Source organism: Lissotriton helveticus, chromosome 4_1 (assembly GCF_964261635.1).
Source record: "Lissotriton helveticus chromosome 4_1, aLisHel1.1, whole genome shotgun sequence".
Lineage (NCBI taxonomy): Eukaryota > Metazoa > Chordata > Amphibia > Caudata > Salamandridae > Lissotriton > Lissotriton helveticus.
This window is the reverse complement of record NC_136063.1, coordinates 1,563,008,208-1,563,026,448: the sequence shown is the minus strand read 5'-3', so window position 1 is coordinate 1,563,026,448 and position 18,241 is coordinate 1,563,008,208. Positions and strand designations below refer to the sequence as shown.

Here is an 18,241-nt window from a genome sequence, read left to right as displayed (position 1 = left end):
CCTCTATAGGGTGGAATTTTTTCTATCCCCATGCCTTACTTCATTTCATTTGGGTTATTTCTGAATCTATTGCAAAACTGTATATATATATATATATATATATATATATATATATATATATATATATATATATATATATATATACATATTCCAGTTTAGTCTCATTTAGCCTCATGAAGCGAAGTCCATCAAACTGACTGCTGATGACATTGACTGCAATCTTACATTCATACGACTTCCAAACCACCATGTGATGCTATTCTCTGCTGCCACTTTAGGGACAATGACCTAGCCACTTTAGATTTTCCACTTCCATATGTTTTTAATCTCCTGCAAGTTTGATAAATGTGTCTTCAACAGTCCTCTTCAGTTTCATTTTGATATAGAAGTCTGTGGTAACCCCACTCATTTAACTTGTTTTGTTCAAGTGTATTTGCCTTTGTTGTTGTATTTGAGGTTTGTTATGAAGAGATTGTGATTTCTGTTGAAAACATCTGACTTAGGAAGAGGACTGCTCGGGATAGAATTGTACGTGCACTCGATACTGGGAAACACCCCAGTGCAGCATGGTAAAATTGAATTTGTACAAAGCTGTGAGAGTGGACAGTGGGTGCAGAATACTTATCCAAGCAGTCCTGTTCAAATATCATTATCGCCTTTCAACTCCCTGGGTTCCACCAAATCATTGCTTCTCCATCTCAGCTGTACAATGTATAAAATCCATCTCACACTCACACGGACGCTGTTTTCCTCGCTGCTGACGCCACTTTGCTGCCTGCCCACGGACCTTCAATCACACCTAGTGGAACCCGCTTCGCGGGTCCCACGTCGCTGGAAGGGGCATTCCGAGGCTGTGCTTTCTCCTCTGCTGCTGGGCGGTGAGTGTGTGACAGGGCTGCGAGCAGCAACCCGGACTCAGTATCCCAGGAGTCCCGGGTTGCCCTGGCCGTTTCCAGCTGGCCTGCTCTCCCTGACCGCCCCGCCCAGCCCCACCTGCTTCAAAAGCGGCAGTGATTTCCCTCTGCCTTGGGACTCACACGGACGCTGTTTTCCTCGCTGCTGACGCCACTTTGCTGCCTGCCCACGGACCTTCAATCACACCTAGTGGAACCCGCTTCGCGGGTCCCACGTCGCTGGAAGGGGCATTCCGAGGCTGTGCTTTCTCCTCTGCTGCTGGGCGGTGAGTGTTTGACAGGGCTGCGAGCAGCAACCCGGACTCAGTATACCAGGAGTCCCGGGTTGCCCTGGCCGTTTCCAGCTGGCCTGCTCTCCCTGACCGCCCCGCCCAGCCCCACCTGACCGGCAACGGCTCCTCCCCCTTACCTTCAGTCAGTACTTACTGAGCCAACTGCCCAGCTGCGCGGGAGCGCGCGGGAGGGTGCCGGGAGAAGCCCGGGACAAGGGCGGGACCGTCCTAGGCCGTCAGTGGCCGAAGGAGGCCGGGCTGGGCCCTCTCTCTTGACTTCTTCCCGTGACATAACCAAGGTAATGTCCTCGCCTACACACCGGGAAACCCCCTCAAGGGATGGAGCCGCCAGCTCCGGGACTTTGGACAATTATTTCAAACCCAATAAAGGTGAGGTGTTTATGGACGGTTCACTTGAGAAACGCAGGGCGGAGCGCAGGCGCTCTATTGAATCCATAAAAAACAGGTCCTTGATCGACATCAGCCCCTTCCCCAACACTCAAGAGGGAGGCGTGCTATCTAGCAGTATAAATAATTCGACATTAGAGGACTTCCCTGTCCTACTAAGGGAAATCCCCCCCACTCCAGGGATAGCGCTTGTACAAAACATAGAGCCAGTTCCCCTAGGGACTTCGAATTCTCCTGTCAACCTGCTAACCCAAATTCCACCTATCCAATTGGCCAATAAGAGCAAGCCCAAAATAAATGTAGTGGTGGAGTTACATAGGCCCCCACCCAATAAACGTGCTCGGAAAACAATGGGGGGGCGGGGGAAACCTAAAATATCCCACCTGGATTTTGGCAAGAAATTGCAAAATAGTGTTCTTCAGGGGAAGCAAACGGAGATAGTGCCTCTTTCTAAACCCTCAAATACTGGTACCACTGCCATTACCAAAGAACAAGAGGGTACTACGCCAAATCCAAACAATCCACTCTATGCTAAAGGGAACATTGAATTTCTACTCCGTTCCCTTCTGCAGCCGATCACCGATAGCTTAAAAAAAGTCGAGATTAGGCTCACCTTACTAGAAACTTCTCTTACCACCCTGAGCACTCTAGTAAGCAAGCAGACAAAGTCAGTGGAAAACCCTCCCGCGGCTGAGGAACCTCCTAAAGAAGATGTCGCAAATAATGCTAATAGAGCTCCACCAAGAGGCACGCCATCTGCTCCCCCACTGCAACCCCTTATGGCCATTCAATTCCAGGCACAGCACAACAACCAAAGCTCCAGACCCACTCATCCTGTGGATTTAATCCCACATAGCTTGCAAATAGAGTCCTCTGGAACGCATCAAGGACAGGTCAATGTTCCCCCACTCACGCCCGTTTGTCCAACTCCCAGACCACGGAGGCCAGACCTTCCACCTGAGGCCAATAGATTAACGGCGGTTCTAGCGGGTGCCCCTCACTTAAGATCAGGGGAAAATGAGGATTACCAGTCTCTTAAGAAAAAGGTAATCAAATGGCTCAACTGGAACCGACCCTTGCCTCCCCAGTATAATAATGAAATCATCATGGTGAGAAGGGTTCCATGGCTAGGGAAGACCAGGAAAACTATAGTGGGGGATTGTATCTTGGTAACTTTCAAGGATCCAGGCACGGTTCGACACATTTGCAGAGGAATGAACCGATCCCTGGATTCCACTATACAGACCCTCGCAGTATCCTTTTTCTTCCCCCCGATCCCTAAACGCCAGGCCCCAATATATGATGACTGGACAAGGGTGGAACAGAGACGCAAGCACAAAGGCCCTGTACAATGCCCGTATTTGCAACCACCGGATACACCTTTCTGGGATTTCAATCGCTTCAACTGCCTGGACGGCTTGGATGGGGTCGACTGACTTACTGCTGGCAGGATAGCACCAGGGGTTTTGGGTTCCCGTGGGCCGTTGGAGAATTTCATTCTGTCCTCCGGCCCAAGTTTGGGCCCACTGAATGATCTACTCGCCATAGATCACGGCAGAACTGAATTCTCTTACCCAGCCACTGATGGAGTAGTTGCTGCAGAGGGGACATCTTTGGTTCCCCTCCCTGTGGGTGAGGGGGAGAGGGGATCTATGGTGCCACATGTAACTGATGCCGCCCCCGCTCCAGGCCCGGCAATACAAGAGGACCCAGGACTTACCTCTTCCAACCCTTGTGTCTTGACATCTCCCACTTCTGAACACCTGAGGATAATCTCCTGGAACATCGCGGGACTAGTAAACAAATTGGAAGAGCCGACCTGGGAAAAGTATATAGAAACTGGCGATATATGCATGTTCCAGGAAACCTGGGCCAGAGAGGACCATGGACACCAAGGCTACACATCATTCTTTATTCCAGCTAGGTGGGAGGGCAAAGGCCGCCCTTCAGGGGGCCTTGCGATATGGGTTGCTGCTCACCTGGGCTGTGTGGCATCACGGCTCCTATGCAACTCTGATGACATCCTGGCGGTTGCACTAACATGGCCAAATAAAGCCAACCTCTTGCTGGTTAACATCTACTCCAGGCCGACGGGAAAGGCAAAAGAATCACCGACTTTTAATGAACTTTCGATCTTTTTATCTGAACTGTCGACTGATTCATACTATGTGGTGGGTGGGGACTTTAATTCTCACTTTGAGCCACTCCCCGGCCTCCAGGAAGGGTTCTTATCAGATGAAGAAGCTAGGTGGGCAGTACCAGGGGTTGACGTCCCATCTCCGAAAGCTTGGACCCCATTGGCGTTGCAAATCACTGCCCTCACCTTAAGGTATGGACTTAGAGCGTGTAATGGGAGAGTTAACTCGGACATACCAGGTAAAAATACCTATAACCGCCGGGGAAGAGAGTCACACTTGGACTATGTTCTGGTCCAATTGGCAAGGTGGTCAACTATACAGGATTTTAGGGTAACAGATAGGCTGGATAGTGACCACAATGCCCTTGAGTTAGACCTTGTTCATCCAGCACCTCAGGGCTTAGTGACCCAGGAAGAAGGGAACTACCCCACGCTCCTCATAGATAACAGTAGGAGAAGAATTAGGTGGGAGCATCTGGTCACAAAAAAGGACAAACTCCCACTGCTCTATGCAGAGATTACCCCCATCCTGAAAATTGTGGGGGAACTTGATAGTGTGGCAAGCAAAATAGACATAAGGAGTAAATTATTTGATGCCCACAAGGAACTTATAAAAGTTGCAGCACCCCACTTCACATGTAAGGCACGAAAGCCAAGAGAGAGGTGCCAAGGCAAAACTCAATGGTACAATGTGGCCTGTAGACGGGCCAAAACAGAACTCCTTGGAGTAATAAAGGAGGGCAAGGGAGGGGAACGCCTTAAGCAATGTAGGCAAACCTACAAGAAACTTCTCGCCCAGGCTAAAATAGAATGGGAGGAGAACCAGTGGGAAGAGCTCACTAAGGCCTTAGCAGTGCAAGACCAACGCCTGTTCTGGAGAATGGTGAACGGGGGATCAGGGAGTTTACATTCGGCAGTGGAGCCTAATATAGCTCCTGGAGTGTGGCAGGCCCACTTCCAGTCCTTACATAGCGCCGAGTCCGGAGAACTTCCTGTGACAGTTGAACTGGAGAGGCGGGGCTCTCAGGTGGATCAAATAACACTGAGCGAGGTCACTGCTGCTATTTCAGGCCTGGCTTCGGGGAAGGCCCCTGGGCTGGATGGGCTACCGGGAGACCTGTACAAGCAGGAGCCTACCGTCTGGGCGCCCTACCTCGTTGCTCTTTTTAATGGTATCCTCGGTGGGATGGAAATCCCTAGTACTTGGCTGGGGGCAGAGGTGGTCCCGATATACAAAAAGGGATCCCCCCTCCTCCCAGCCAACTACAGACCGATTAGCCTGATAGATGTAGCGCAGAAGCTATTCGGCAGGGTTCTCCTGAATAGGCTTCAGGAATGGATTGAGGAGGTAGGCGCCCTCAGTCCATACCAGGCAGGCTTTAGGAAAGGGGTATCGACTGTGGACCAGGTCTTTAGATTGAACTTGGTCTATTGGAAGACAGTGAGGTTCGAGGGCGGCAGTTTGTACACAATTTTCGTGGACCTACGTGCCGCCTTCGACCTCGTGCCCAGGGGAAAACTCTGGGCCACTCTGGCAGGGATGGGCGTTCCACCAGATATTTTATTGACCTTGCAGAGGCTGCACCATAACAACTATGCCCAGGTGAGGTGTGGGAGGTCGGGGGAGCTGACTGATAGATTCCCCGTGGGCAGAGGGGTAAGACAGGGCTGTGTGCTGGCGCCGACCCTGTTTTGCCTCTTTGTCAACGGGGTAATCGCTCATCTGAACGCCACCGACTACACAGATGCCCCCAAGCTAAATGGCAACAGTGTGCCCGCAATAATGTTTGCGGACGACACGCTGTTGGTATCTAAAACTCCCATGGGCATCCAAAGGATACTGGATGCCTTTGTGGCCTTCTGTCAGGACAGAGGACTGGAAATCAATGCCACAAAAACCAAATATATGGTATTGAATCCAAGCCCCAAACAGCGCCCGAATCCCCTGCTGGGAGCAGCACGGCTGGAAAGAGTAGCCACGTTTGAATACCTCGGCGTGACACTCAACGAAAATATGACCTGGGGGACCCACCAAACTAGGGCTAACCTTAAACTAGTACAAATTGCCGGGGGGATCTCCCGGATGATGACTGGTTCGACCTATCGCCCATTGGGGGCCCTAATTCAGATATATAAGGCACAGGCCAGGGGGGCGATCCTGTATGGGGCTGAACTGTGGGGCCACACTCCATGTCGGAATCTGTCATCCACGGAAAACAGATTCATAAGACAAATTACCGCACTTCCCCCTAGCACCCCACTTCTCCCTTTGAGGCTTGATCTTGGGCTACGGCCTCTCGCCGATGAGATAAGTCTAAGACCCATTGCCTTCTGGCGCAGGCTTTGGAGCAGCGACGATCTCACCGACTATAGGGCGGAACTGGCCGAACTATTACAACACCCTAAGGCGCTCAGTATCCCCTGGGTCCAAAATATCCAGTCCACCTGCACAGATCTGGGGCTCCCCGAACTGTGGACTAAACCAGCAGATACAGCACCTAGAATCTCTAAGAGATTTCTGGCGAATCTGTATCATGAACACAAAAGGGTAAGGGCCTTAGTTACCCAGACAGAGGGATCCCTTTCTTCCAAATTCCTGCAAAATAAGGACCTCTACGCATTCGAAAAGGCTTTTGATCCCATATATCCCGTACTCTCTAGAAAGTTATTTCTCCAGTGGAGATACGGTACACTGCCTTTGCGTTCCTTTTCTAGCACCTGGTCGCAAGTCCCTTCCACCAAGCATTGCCCTCTTTGTGATGACAAAGAGGAAAATGACTTGCATGTGATCTTTTTTTGCCCAGCATATAAGGCAGCCAGAAAGTACTGGCTGCTGCCTCTGATTAAGAACTTGGGTGGTAGGGAATATATCCCTATGTACAGGATTTTAAAATGTGATGTTTCCGGCCCAATTGTTTTTGCGCTTGCCAAATTCTTTACAAATGTATGGTATACGCGTAATCGTCTTTTAAAAAATGCTGGGTAGCTTGTAGAATTGCTCATTTTTAACAATGTTAATAATGTTTGATGTGGATTTTTAAATCTTGCACTGATGTTCTATCAAATGTGACAGATTGTATGTGATTTTTAACCTATGTGCATCTTTTATGACCAATTGGTCGAAATAAAGATTGGAAATGAAATGAAAATCCATCTTTTCTTAGTATTGCAAAAGAATTTTCCAAAAAATAAGTCTCAAAGCATATTTCTCACATCTGGTTTTCCCATCAAAACCTGTGTTTCAGGACATCAGAAATACCCTTCTCAGATGTTACAGGAGTTTTGAAAAATGAACTTGGTATGCAGTTAATTACCCTTTGTGTCTTTGAAAAACAACACTTTTACTACTGAAGACAAGCAGAGATATTTGAATATCTGCTAACAAATTCTTTTTTAGGTCTCGGCTAGCCGCGCGAAGCGCGTCTCCGCCGAGCCCCTTTTGTCGGCATGTGTGCTTCCCAGGAGACAGTCCTGGCCGCGCGCATCGCCTTGGAGGCGATTTGAAAGTGGCACGCGCACGCGAACGAGCGCTGCGGCCAGGCGCTGTCTCCTGTGAAGCACACACGCATCAAGTGTGTGCCGTTAGCGCGCGCGGGAATTCTCCCATAAAGCGCCCCGTCACCACACACCCCCGCCCCCCGCCGCCACACACATACACACGGGCGCACTGATTACAGTCCGTTACCCCGAAGTAGTCCCCACTGTCTGCTCTCCCCTCCAGCACCCATCGCTCTTCAACCACGAATCAGTACCCCACAATGTGACCCCTCTTCCCAGTCTATGCGAGCCTCCATGAGCAGCTCACACTGTCCGATGCCACACTAGGGCCGCTCACTGACATTACTGTAGCGCCTCACACTGTCCGCACCCCCTAACCACACGCTCCCCTGGCCACAGCAGACTCGCTTGCGCCGCTCGCTTCTTACGTTCCTGTGAGAGCCGCCCCCCCCGGCACAGTCCTCGGTGTCGAGCTCCACGTCCGGCTTGCGGGAGCACGGGCTGGAATCTGCCTCCACCGGACAGGAAGAACAGCGGGGCATCTGTAGGGTCCAGGGCTTATCCAAGTCCACGCTCCGCACTTTACGCAGTTGCTTGCCCCTCCAGTCAGCTCTGGGCGGCTCTCTGCCACCACCGCCAGGATCCCGGAGGCCAGCATGACCTCCAGGCTCGGCACCACTCGCATTCGCGGAGCCTGACCCGCCGGACGCTTGCAACCCAGAGGACGCACTCATGTTCCTGGCCGCGGCCGCCATTTTGTCGGCCATGGTTTACATTCGCTCTACTGGCCCCCAGCATGGAGCACGGGAGGGGGCGTGGTCAAGGGAGGCGGCCCCACCATGATGTTACCACACGAGCCGTGGAACCACGCCGAAGGAGGCTGGTACAATTTGTTTATTTATTTATTTAGTCATTGTAATTTGTCATATTTATTCTTACTTTTCCTTATACAGTCTGTTCATGCTATTTTTGTTTGTTCTATTTCCTGCAACAGTTCTCTCATGTAACGTAACGGGTTCTATTGTACAGCGCTCCGACACCTTTGGGTAAAGTGCGCGCTTTATAAAAATGCATTAAATAAAATAAAATAAACCGAACCAAATGCACCATCCGGCCCCTTTAGGGATGCGAGTGCACTGGGCACTTTCGGGTGTTGATCTAAACACAATATATTGTGTAAATACATGTAAAGCCCGCTTTAAACCCCCGAGCCAACCATTCACACAGAATCATCCGGCCCGCCAGAGACATATAAAGGGCAATGACTCATTCTGTGAGCGAGTCTCCCCACTCCCCGCGTGACTTTACAACTCGCACACTTGCAACCTTTAATTCTGCCTGTATGTCTATGCAACGCATGCAATCCTAAGTCCCTATCTTTGCCACAGTCTCTTAAGTAAAGCGCTCTGACTCCTTCGGGTAAAGTTTGCGCTATATAAAATTGCATTAAGTAACAAAAATGAACGGAACGGGAAATGCCAAAGAAGGAGCCCAGAGCTCCCCAACACCTCTTACACAATTTGTAATTCTGTTTGTATCTTTACGTAATGCGTGCAATCCTAAATCCTTATGTTTTGCAACAGGTTCCCATGCCAAGCGCTCTGACGCCTTCTAGCAAAGTCCGCGCTATATAAAATTGCATTAAGTAAACGAAAATGAACCTTTTCCACATTGTTGTTTTTGTCCCTTGGCCATTGTAAAAACCTTTATTTCTTTGCTAATCAGCTGTTGAACAGTGGCCCCACCCCCCAATTATCTCTAAACATACCAATTGCAAATTCAAAAAATAGATTTAATGCAAAGCATTGTCATTTACAATGCCAGTAACTCAAATTTTAATGCTGCGAGACCTATTGCATTGTAAATGCTTGTTATTTATTGTTGTGAATCATGTTTTCCCAACATGACACTTTTTGACCATTTTCAAGTGCCGTGAAATGCAAACATGTTTAGTGGTAGTCAAATATAATTTGGAAGCATCACACTATGAGTGATGATCAATATGACTAAGATTGTTATAGTGCTGTTATCCTTGATCGACTTAAAGCCTAGCAAGTTCTTCCCTATGAGATAAAAGGGTGTGCTTCAAATATTGGAATATTGGCGTGGTTTTAGACTCATTTGTCCACAATTATCAGCTTGTCCTCTAACAATACTTTTTACTGTCTCGAGGATATATGAAGGTCTCTTTTCTCTCATATGCGATTATCTGAGTTGTTCAGCTCTTAGCAGCTTCCTGAAGAGAAGATAATTTGCCTGCAACATCCAGACCTGGGGGAGAATATTTCGGAGAGTTTTGCTTTTTGCATCCAGAGATGGCAACATATATTTAGTCTTATGACATTTAGTTAGCAGCCAATCAGCACCGTGGCTCTTTCAACACATTTCAGAACTTAGTTTATGGCTAGTTTTGGATGTATCAATACCATTCTTGATCCTTACCGCCACTGCAATCCTGTGGCCTATCTTAGAGTGGGTTTGGGGTGTTTGTGTTGCTTCGAGTTGAGAGCTAATCTTCTTGCTTGGTTTTATATCTGTAATAACTTGTGTACGAGTTTCTTGGGTAATCCGCTGTAGACCACATTGTTGTATTACTTTCTGGCCATCTCGGAAGACCTTGGTAACTCCAGTACAGTGATCACTTTACAGGAAAGATGGAATCTTGTGGGAAAGAAAGGGTGGAAAATTGCTACTTTTCACTAGTTTTCATCTGAGGGATCAATATTAGATCTGGGTCGCAATTCATGCCCGGTGAAAATAAAAGAAGATCTTTATTTGTAGTGCTCAATAGTGTGCTTTTGTATTGCACATTTCCAGGCTGGAGTTAATTGCTGTATTGTTTAGAATGAATACCATTGAGATGGGTAACAATAAACATCTGTTATTCAGCTCCAGGGTACCCTTGGGTGAGTGTGCGTTTTACAAATGCACATGTTATGTTATGTTGGTTAGTGGTGGAGTATGTTGAATCATTTACAGGTCTGTGTGCGGAGCATTGTGTTCTTGGGATGTATTTGTTGAAGGACATTGGAGTTTGTTTCGTTCCGCTGTGGTGTACGTTTTTTTATTGTTTGGCTTTAGGTGAATATTACTTTTTGACACATACTTGAGCATTATGCAGCTTGATACCATTCTGTATTTATTCAGGGGTGGATATATGCGAGAGAGTATTCTGTTGAGGTGGCAAACAAATAAGCCAATTTGGGGGCCTGGAGCCATGTTTTGAGTTAAGTTATAGTATTCTGTGGGAGGTTGTGCTTATGTTGAGTGCTGATGGGTTATATTACTATGATTGAATTAACAGTGAAACTTACTTACTTTCTCAAACTTTTGAAAATCCTTCAGCTAAACTGACTCATCTAAGTATCCAAAACTCGAGGTTGATTAAATGGGTGTCAAGAATTGAAGTACTATTTATGTGTCCATGCTGGCAGCTCGAACGACTGTTGTTATTGATCACTTTAATTTCTGCACCCTGAAGAAGCATGTTGTGGCACAGCTTTGAGTGTCCACTTGCATGTATGTGATCCATTGAAAGTACAGTCATTGGAAACCATAGTTGGGATGCTGGCACGGCAGTGTCTTTGCCGCTATCCCAGAAATTGTATTCTGTCACAGCACAGGAACAGTTTTGCGCAGGGAGTGTTGTGTTGATGAAAAGTAATTAAAATATATCAAGGCCATGGCGTTCTCACACGCCTCTGCCCTAGAACTGCTCCCCTGGCTTTTTAATAAAGGAATCTCATTCCCATTTCGGTTTTCCCACGCTGGGGGAATTGTTGTTTTCTCGATGGAACTGCGTTGCTTGACATTCGTGCGTCGCTGCAAAATGCTTTCTCTCATGGACTCATTAGCATATGCCCGCCCAGACTGACAAGCTCGTCTTTCAAGAGCCAGTGATGTCACCCCTTTACAAAGAGCCCTTCTATTGGCTAACCTGGCATGATGCAAGTGGACCCTCTCTCTGCATGCCTCGTTCACTTTTCTCAAGAGCAAACTCAGTGGAGCTGTGAAGAGGTGATGCTGCCTAGGCGTGAGTATGATTTAACTTACTAAATAAATCAGTTTTTATCTGCATTCCAACAGATGTAGCAGAAACTCCTAGATGCTTGCAAACCAACTCTTATTTTTTAACATACTGAACTTTGGGTTGATCTGAAACTGCATCTCTGAAAGTGCCCTGTAAATTACTGTTTGAAGTGTTCACAGTATCAGGTCTGTAATGTAGCTCTCGTATCTGTTACATTCAGGTTCCTTCTATGCAGCTGAAATACTTGCCTAATTGTTTTTCCTCTTTCACGCTTAATTTTTTTTCTATGATGTGTATATGACTTGTTTTCATTTTGCAGTATACTCCGTGTTCGTATATTTTTCAATTGTGTTTAAAAATAAATGAAATCATTTTTTAAAATTTTATTAACTTTCTTCTACACGTACACGGATATGTCTTCCACTCTGCTCTTTTTGAGCATATTGTCATCACTTTCCTCTTTCTGCCTTATAAATACAACTGTGCTTCCATTGACAGTTGTTTGATATTTCCAACCTTAAAAGTAAGTGTGTGCCCCCTCCTGGGTTGAAACTTGTTAAAAGTTTCTGGAATTAACCACTTAGCTGCATAACTTGAATGTTTTCATTAGCTGTGAACTTCACCTAACTGTAGTGATCCACGCACTAATAGATCTTATTTGTTGCTAAAATTCCTTTTTCTTGATCGTGAGAAGGGGATGGAAACTCTAAAGAGATCCTCTCTAGAGGAACGTTGAAATATAGTATAATACCACCTCCATGAAGAAGCAGTGACATTTCTTTTGTTCCAGGTGGGAGGTTTTGCTTTGAAAACAAACTAAACTCGTTACATCTGATTGCTTGTGTTGTGCACATTTTGCCATATTCTCGTTTTAAAAACAAATGACTCATTGATGTATAATGGAATGTGGATCGTGTCTAAAGTTTTCTGAGCAATTCTATTTTCCTTTATTTCCAACAGCCCATCTGCAGTTGAGCATCTCTGGCTGGAAAGCAATGCCAAATCAAACGTTACATCTCAGTCGTCTACGATGGGGAATAGCAGGTCCATCGGAAGTTACCTGGGCTCAAACGATGTTTCGGGTTCCACACAAGATGGCTCATTTTCATCACGTTTCACATCATCAGGACGACAGGTTACATCGATGAAGAGCCGAGAGTGTTCACCTCCAACCGAAGGACAGCAAGAACATTCTTCCATTGGCCAAACACTCCTGAACTTTAATGCCACTGGAGGCACTGTTGGTGGACCACAGCGGGATGACAAACAAAGTTTGTTTCTGGCTAGCTCCAATGGCTCTGCCAAAACTGTCAACAGCACACAGCTGTCGAGCATAATGGACAATGGCCTTTTGCAGCACAGCCTTGGGATCGCATCAGCAGGAAATGGCGAGGGCAGTCCAGTCCTGCAGCATACTGGAATAAACACTCACCCGCAGCCCCCCTTGCCTGAAAAGAAGAGGATATCTGAGGGAGAGCGTTCTTTTGGGTCAATTTCCCCATCATCCAGTGGCTTCTCCAGCCCACACAGTGGCAGTACGATTAGCATTCCGTTTCCAAATGTCCTTCCTGATTTTTCAAAACTTTTGAGCGCTTCTCCTTTGCCAGGTGAGCACTTTATTCTGCTCTGCGAGGTGCCTTTGATATTGGAGTTGCAAATTTTTTTGTGCCTTAAAATATCATTCAGAGTGCCAAAAAATAGGTAAATTACATTCATTTTCATGCACTCTATAAAATATATACCTTTTTAATAATGAAAGGATGAATTCATTGAGGTTGTCCTGGGTGCCTAAGTACAATTGGAAAATTAAATCGGTTTTCTTTTATGGGGCTTTGTCCTTCTCCCCATTTTGGCTTGTTGTGTTTCTGTGTATTTTGTATGAGCTGGTGCACATTTTCCTAGTTATAATTAGAGAAGCTACTTATGCAGTTATCCACAGAGGGCAGAGAAGAAGCACGAAGCAGGCAAACCATCATGAGAGGACCCAAAAGAATAACGTCAAAGTGAATAAGTCATCTAAAAGTTAACACTTATGAAATGTTTTTAAATATGTGTCTCAAACAATATAAATCATTTTCTAGCTAATAATGCAGAATAAATATAGAAATTCTATTATACGGAAGTGCATGTAAACGTGCTTGTAAACAGCATTGAAATGCATGCAGTGATGTACACTTTAATACCGCTGGTAATTATGCATCCGTTCTTACCCAGTCTTTAATTTCTTAGTGTCATGATTGCAGGCTTATAGATGGTTTCAAAAGGATTTCTGTACATCTGGTTTCAACATAGGCTCACCCACCTATATTGATAAAGCGTATGTGACTGATTTAGAGTTTCAGCGTTGTCGCCACTCACATACACATTTCTAGTGCACTGAATGATGTCCAGAGACAATTTTGACCTCCTAACATCATATGTTCACATCATCATATTCAGTTGGAAGGCGGCATGGCTTTCTTATGTTATCACCAATTTTTTTTTTCTCCTTATCAGCAATGGTAGTAATGCCATTCTAAAATACAAGCTACCATCCAAAGAGAAAATGGATTTCTGTTTTTGGAGCGTCCGTGCATGGAGCTTGTTCTGGAAGATGAGATTGGTTAACTCCCTGTTCACTCAGTGAAAGGCATTAACATGTGTTTATTACAGGAAACTGGCGAGACAGTATTCAACAGGACTAAAGCTAGCACATACCATCACTATTGTAACCAACATCCTTCCAGTAAGGCATACTATTGTCCCAGTTCTAACTAGCTAGGTTTGAAACTTGATGGGCTGTACGATTGTTGTAACAATAGAAAGTGTACTACCTACACTGAAGTAAATAAACTTTCCTCAGAGTGCCTAAAAGAGCTACGCCTAAAATGCAGAACAAAGTTCTGGATGACCATCACACATATGTTGCATATAGTCTAGTCACAGAAGATGCAGATTCTAGGATACTGTCATGAAGCGTGCAAAAGCAATGCACGTTCCATGCAGACTCTCCTACAACTGGGAGAGATATTCACTTAAAATCTCTGCATGAAGCGCTCGCGAGGAAGCAAAAAATTATACATGATTTTACCTGAGACTATTCTAGATATGAGTATACATCACACCTGTGTTTAATCAATATGTTAGAAATACAATTTTGCTAAAGTTTTTTTCTCAGTTGTTTAATTTGTCTGCACCCAAATGTTTTTGCATTTGGGTTTATGCTGGGAATCTTTTATTGCACCATTCTTCTCTACTCTCTATATTAGCCCTGTTTTTCGCAACTCCAAATTTGTTTCTTAATGAGGCTGGTGGTGGTGGGGGGCATGTCCCCTCCCTTTATATGTCAGTCCGTTACTCTTCTGATCTCTCCTCCTCCCTCTCCTTATGTTCTCTTCTTCTCAAGCCTGTTTAACGTCTAGCTTTGAACCCACAACACAGAACACTCCCCCCACTTTCCCCTATGGTCTCTCTTACAAATGCGTTTTTCCCCTTACTCTCATAGATACTCCCTTGTCGATCAATCACTGCGTCCCTGTACTTCTTGAATTTCGCAACTTGCTGATGCTGCTAAATAGTACAGCTCATTTTGGCTCTGCCTATAAGCATCTTTTTAAACTTTTTTGTTATTTACTTATCCAGTTGTAATTATGTATTGGTTTTAGAAAGTAATTTTTCGATTAAGAATTTACATTTCTAAGTTATTGTTTTTTCCATTAATTTAATTGGAACTAAATGAGTCAAGCAATTGACATTGATGTCAATCCATTCTTCCAATTTGTAACTGATTAGCTTTGTTGTCTTTCTCCTTGTTCTGCTCATGTTTGGGTCCTTAACCAGTAATAGTGCACCCTTCCTTTCAATACTCATATAAGGCCTTATTTCCAGGCGTAAAGTTATGTGCTTTCCATGATTCCTAGACTAGTATGGAGCTTGAGATCAGTGACGAGTGGTGAACGACTAAATTATTTCTTTCCCTCATGGGCATTTTCTTTCTCTATAGAATATCCAGTTGATAAACACCTTACTGTGAAATTTGTCCAAGACACCTCCAAGTTCTGGTATAAGCCAGATATTTCAAGAGAACAAGGTAATGCAAATTAATTCAAAATTCTCAGCAAATTGTCTTGTATCCTGTAAAGGTTTTGGGTCTATGGGTTAGTAGATGACCATGAGCATCAGCATCTAGGGAAAGACCATGAGCAATGATAGTGTAACCAATGTAGTATATTGGGGGTCTTTTTATGTTTTGCTATATTAACCCACTTGAATTCCACAAAGCCTATGAAATTGTCATCATTTCCCATGAACCTTTGCTAAAACACCAGAGATGAACCACAATGTAACATTGCTGCTATCACAAACCAAAGGCCCTTACTCAGCATTCCGTCCATCATTTGTTTGCATAGCACTTTTCACCCTAAGTGGGATGGGTATGCCCAGACGTGGGTCCCTTGCTCACTGGATTCAAGCTAGCCTGGCTGATGAAAGGTTATACCTAGAAACCCGTCCCAGGATGCTTGTTTCCGGTCCAGGGAGCACCTGGCTTGGCAGTTCGGTGTGGACTGTTCCCATGAGGCACAGGGTCAAGACTTATTTGCATATGGCTGGGTCTAAAGTGGTGTGACAGGGTGTGCAAAAGAACGATGGATTTAATCCAGATCTCTTTTCTGGGGGTAAATGTATGATTCATTCAGCATTTCGTCCATCATTTGTTTGCGTAGCACTTACTTAGAGTTTAGCAGATGGGATACTCCATCATAAATATGATGGATATCCTCTCCGCCTTAATACATATGCATTGTAGCTTATAGCACTTGGTATAACGGCGGATGGGATATCTATCACATTTTGATGCCCGCCCACCAAGCTCTAAATAAGGCATTCAATATTATGAGGCTTTAACACTTCAGAAGCACCAATCCAATCAAAAAAGGCTGAGCAGTGCATTGCACAACTGATCTTGGAGGGTGCTCATTGGGTTTTACACTCCATCCTGACCAAACTGACTTCAACTCCAAGTGAAAAAAAATAGTTTCAAACTTAATTTGCAACAATAGCAACACAGAAGTAAATGCAAAAAAATGGTTATAATTTGTAGATACTGAAACTTGTGTGCAGCAGTTATTCTTATTGAAAGCTCTTTCCGCATTCCCTGCAGAATCAGCTTATGCAATTGTGCAAACCAGAAATATAAGAAACATTTTTTTTGTAAATTTTAAGTATTATTCAACATGAGTACTTTGTACTCTAGACGCTCGGCAATGACCTTACATTGCTATGTTTTATACAGATGTTCTGTATCTACAGATGATCAATATGTTTATTTGATTACGACAATTACGGAAATAGTCATTGTAGACATGAACAAGATTAGTGGAACAGGAGTCTCTTCTTTGCATTGCATGAGTGAGATGTATGCTGTTAAATTTCAACAAAAACAGAATGATCGGAAAACCTCCTGTTAGATTTAAAATTACTTTACTGTTCTTCTTTGTATATCTCATAACTGGCCAATTGTTGATAGACCTGATATTGGCTTGGAAATTGCAGAATTACTCCTGAGCACTGTCTTTGTTTCGACTACCATCTTCTAACTTGAGTTTATCTGCTTGCAGCCATCACAGTGCTGAAGGACAAAGACCCAGGATCTTTTGTTGTTCGTGATAGCCACTCATTCAGAGGAGCATACGGCCTGGCCATGAAGGTGGCAACACCGCCACCATCAGTGATCCAGCAAAACAAGAAAGGTACTACCTCTTTTTTTGTTCAAAACATGTGTATTGGAATTTAGAATAAAATGTGAATGATTTACAGGTAAGAATTTCCATTAGGGCCTATAAACAAATCAAGGAGATGCACCAACTTTCACAGAATTAAAGTAGGACATAGAGGTAATCCTAATATGTGAATTAACCCCCACCCACAACACCTCCTACCTAGATCAGCACCAGAACAGCACGCACAATGACAAATCCCGCCCTTTGTTCCCACCCACTCTCAGTCCCCACGTAAGTACACCCCCCCCATACATCCTCGATACACCCACATCCCCGATACCCCCACGCCCCCTTCCCAACACGCTACACCCCCCATGAACGCTTCTGAACACACCACCGTCCGGAGTTTATCTCCCCTCCCCTTCCCTCCCCCCCACGGCAGATCCATCTCCCTCCCCAGTTCCCTCCCCACTCTCACTCACGACACCCACACCCTCCCAACCAGTCCCACAGAACACACCGCCTCCCTTACCTTAGCATCCCCCCCTCTCTCCCCTCCCATTCTCAGCCCCCATTACCTTCCGGCCACCCCCACTGTCTTCAGCCTTCACTCACTCTTCAACTCACAGGCATCGTCTCCCACTGACGACACTTCCTATGCCTCCCACCCTCCCCCTACTTCACCCACACCCCGCGCCCACAAACCCGCCCATGCTCCGAATGCCATCCCACTCATTATCACCGTAGAACCTTCCAACAATGCTAGCATATCCCCCCCCTCGATACCCTGCCCGCTTTCCAGCTCACTACTCAACCATTCACCAATGGCTTTCGCCACCAACGCCATCTCCAATCCTCCTCTTGACCTGACTTTATCCACCCTACAAAAACAAGTCAAAGGGGATATCCTACAAGTCAAAAAAGATCTCTGCGCAATCAAAGACCTTCTCTTCTCACAGCCCAGTCTACCTCCCACCATCCCATTACCCTACAAACGACGCACCCTCCCTACATACCCTCGCCTCCAACGACCCCCGCGATGGCCGACTATCCCCGTTCGCAATAACTCCCCCCGCCGTGTCCCCAACTCACTGTCTGACCGCGACCTATGCTCTCTCCTACGCTCTTATAGCCCAGGTCCGGTAAAACACATATCCAACACGCACATCCCCATACCCACAATTCTCTCAAACCCTCTGAGGCTCCCAACCCATAGCAACAGAGGTTCCATCCCTAACAACCTCAGAAAAGTCCCCCTCTCTCTAGAAGGCTCGACCACCCTT

The 18,241-nt window shown here is 45.7% G+C and overlaps 1 protein-coding gene across 6 annotated transcripts in view; it reads left to right on the top strand.

The window, feature by feature from the left end:
• The window catches only part of TNS3 (tensin 3), an 851,445-nt gene that overhangs the window by 798,584 nt on the left and 34,620 nt on the right, over positions 1-18,241 (top strand). For all 6 annotated transcript variants that reach the window (XM_078688177.1, XM_078688176.1, XM_078688179.1 and 3 more), the window contains 3 exons: positions 12,220-12,866; positions 15,242-15,328; positions 16,857-16,988. In XM_078688177.1, coding sequence (XP_078544303.1) covers positions 12,220-12,866; positions 15,242-15,328; positions 16,857-16,988 — 866 coding nt within the window. The remainder of the gene's footprint in view (positions 1-12,219; positions 12,867-15,241; positions 15,329-16,856; positions 16,989-18,241) is intronic.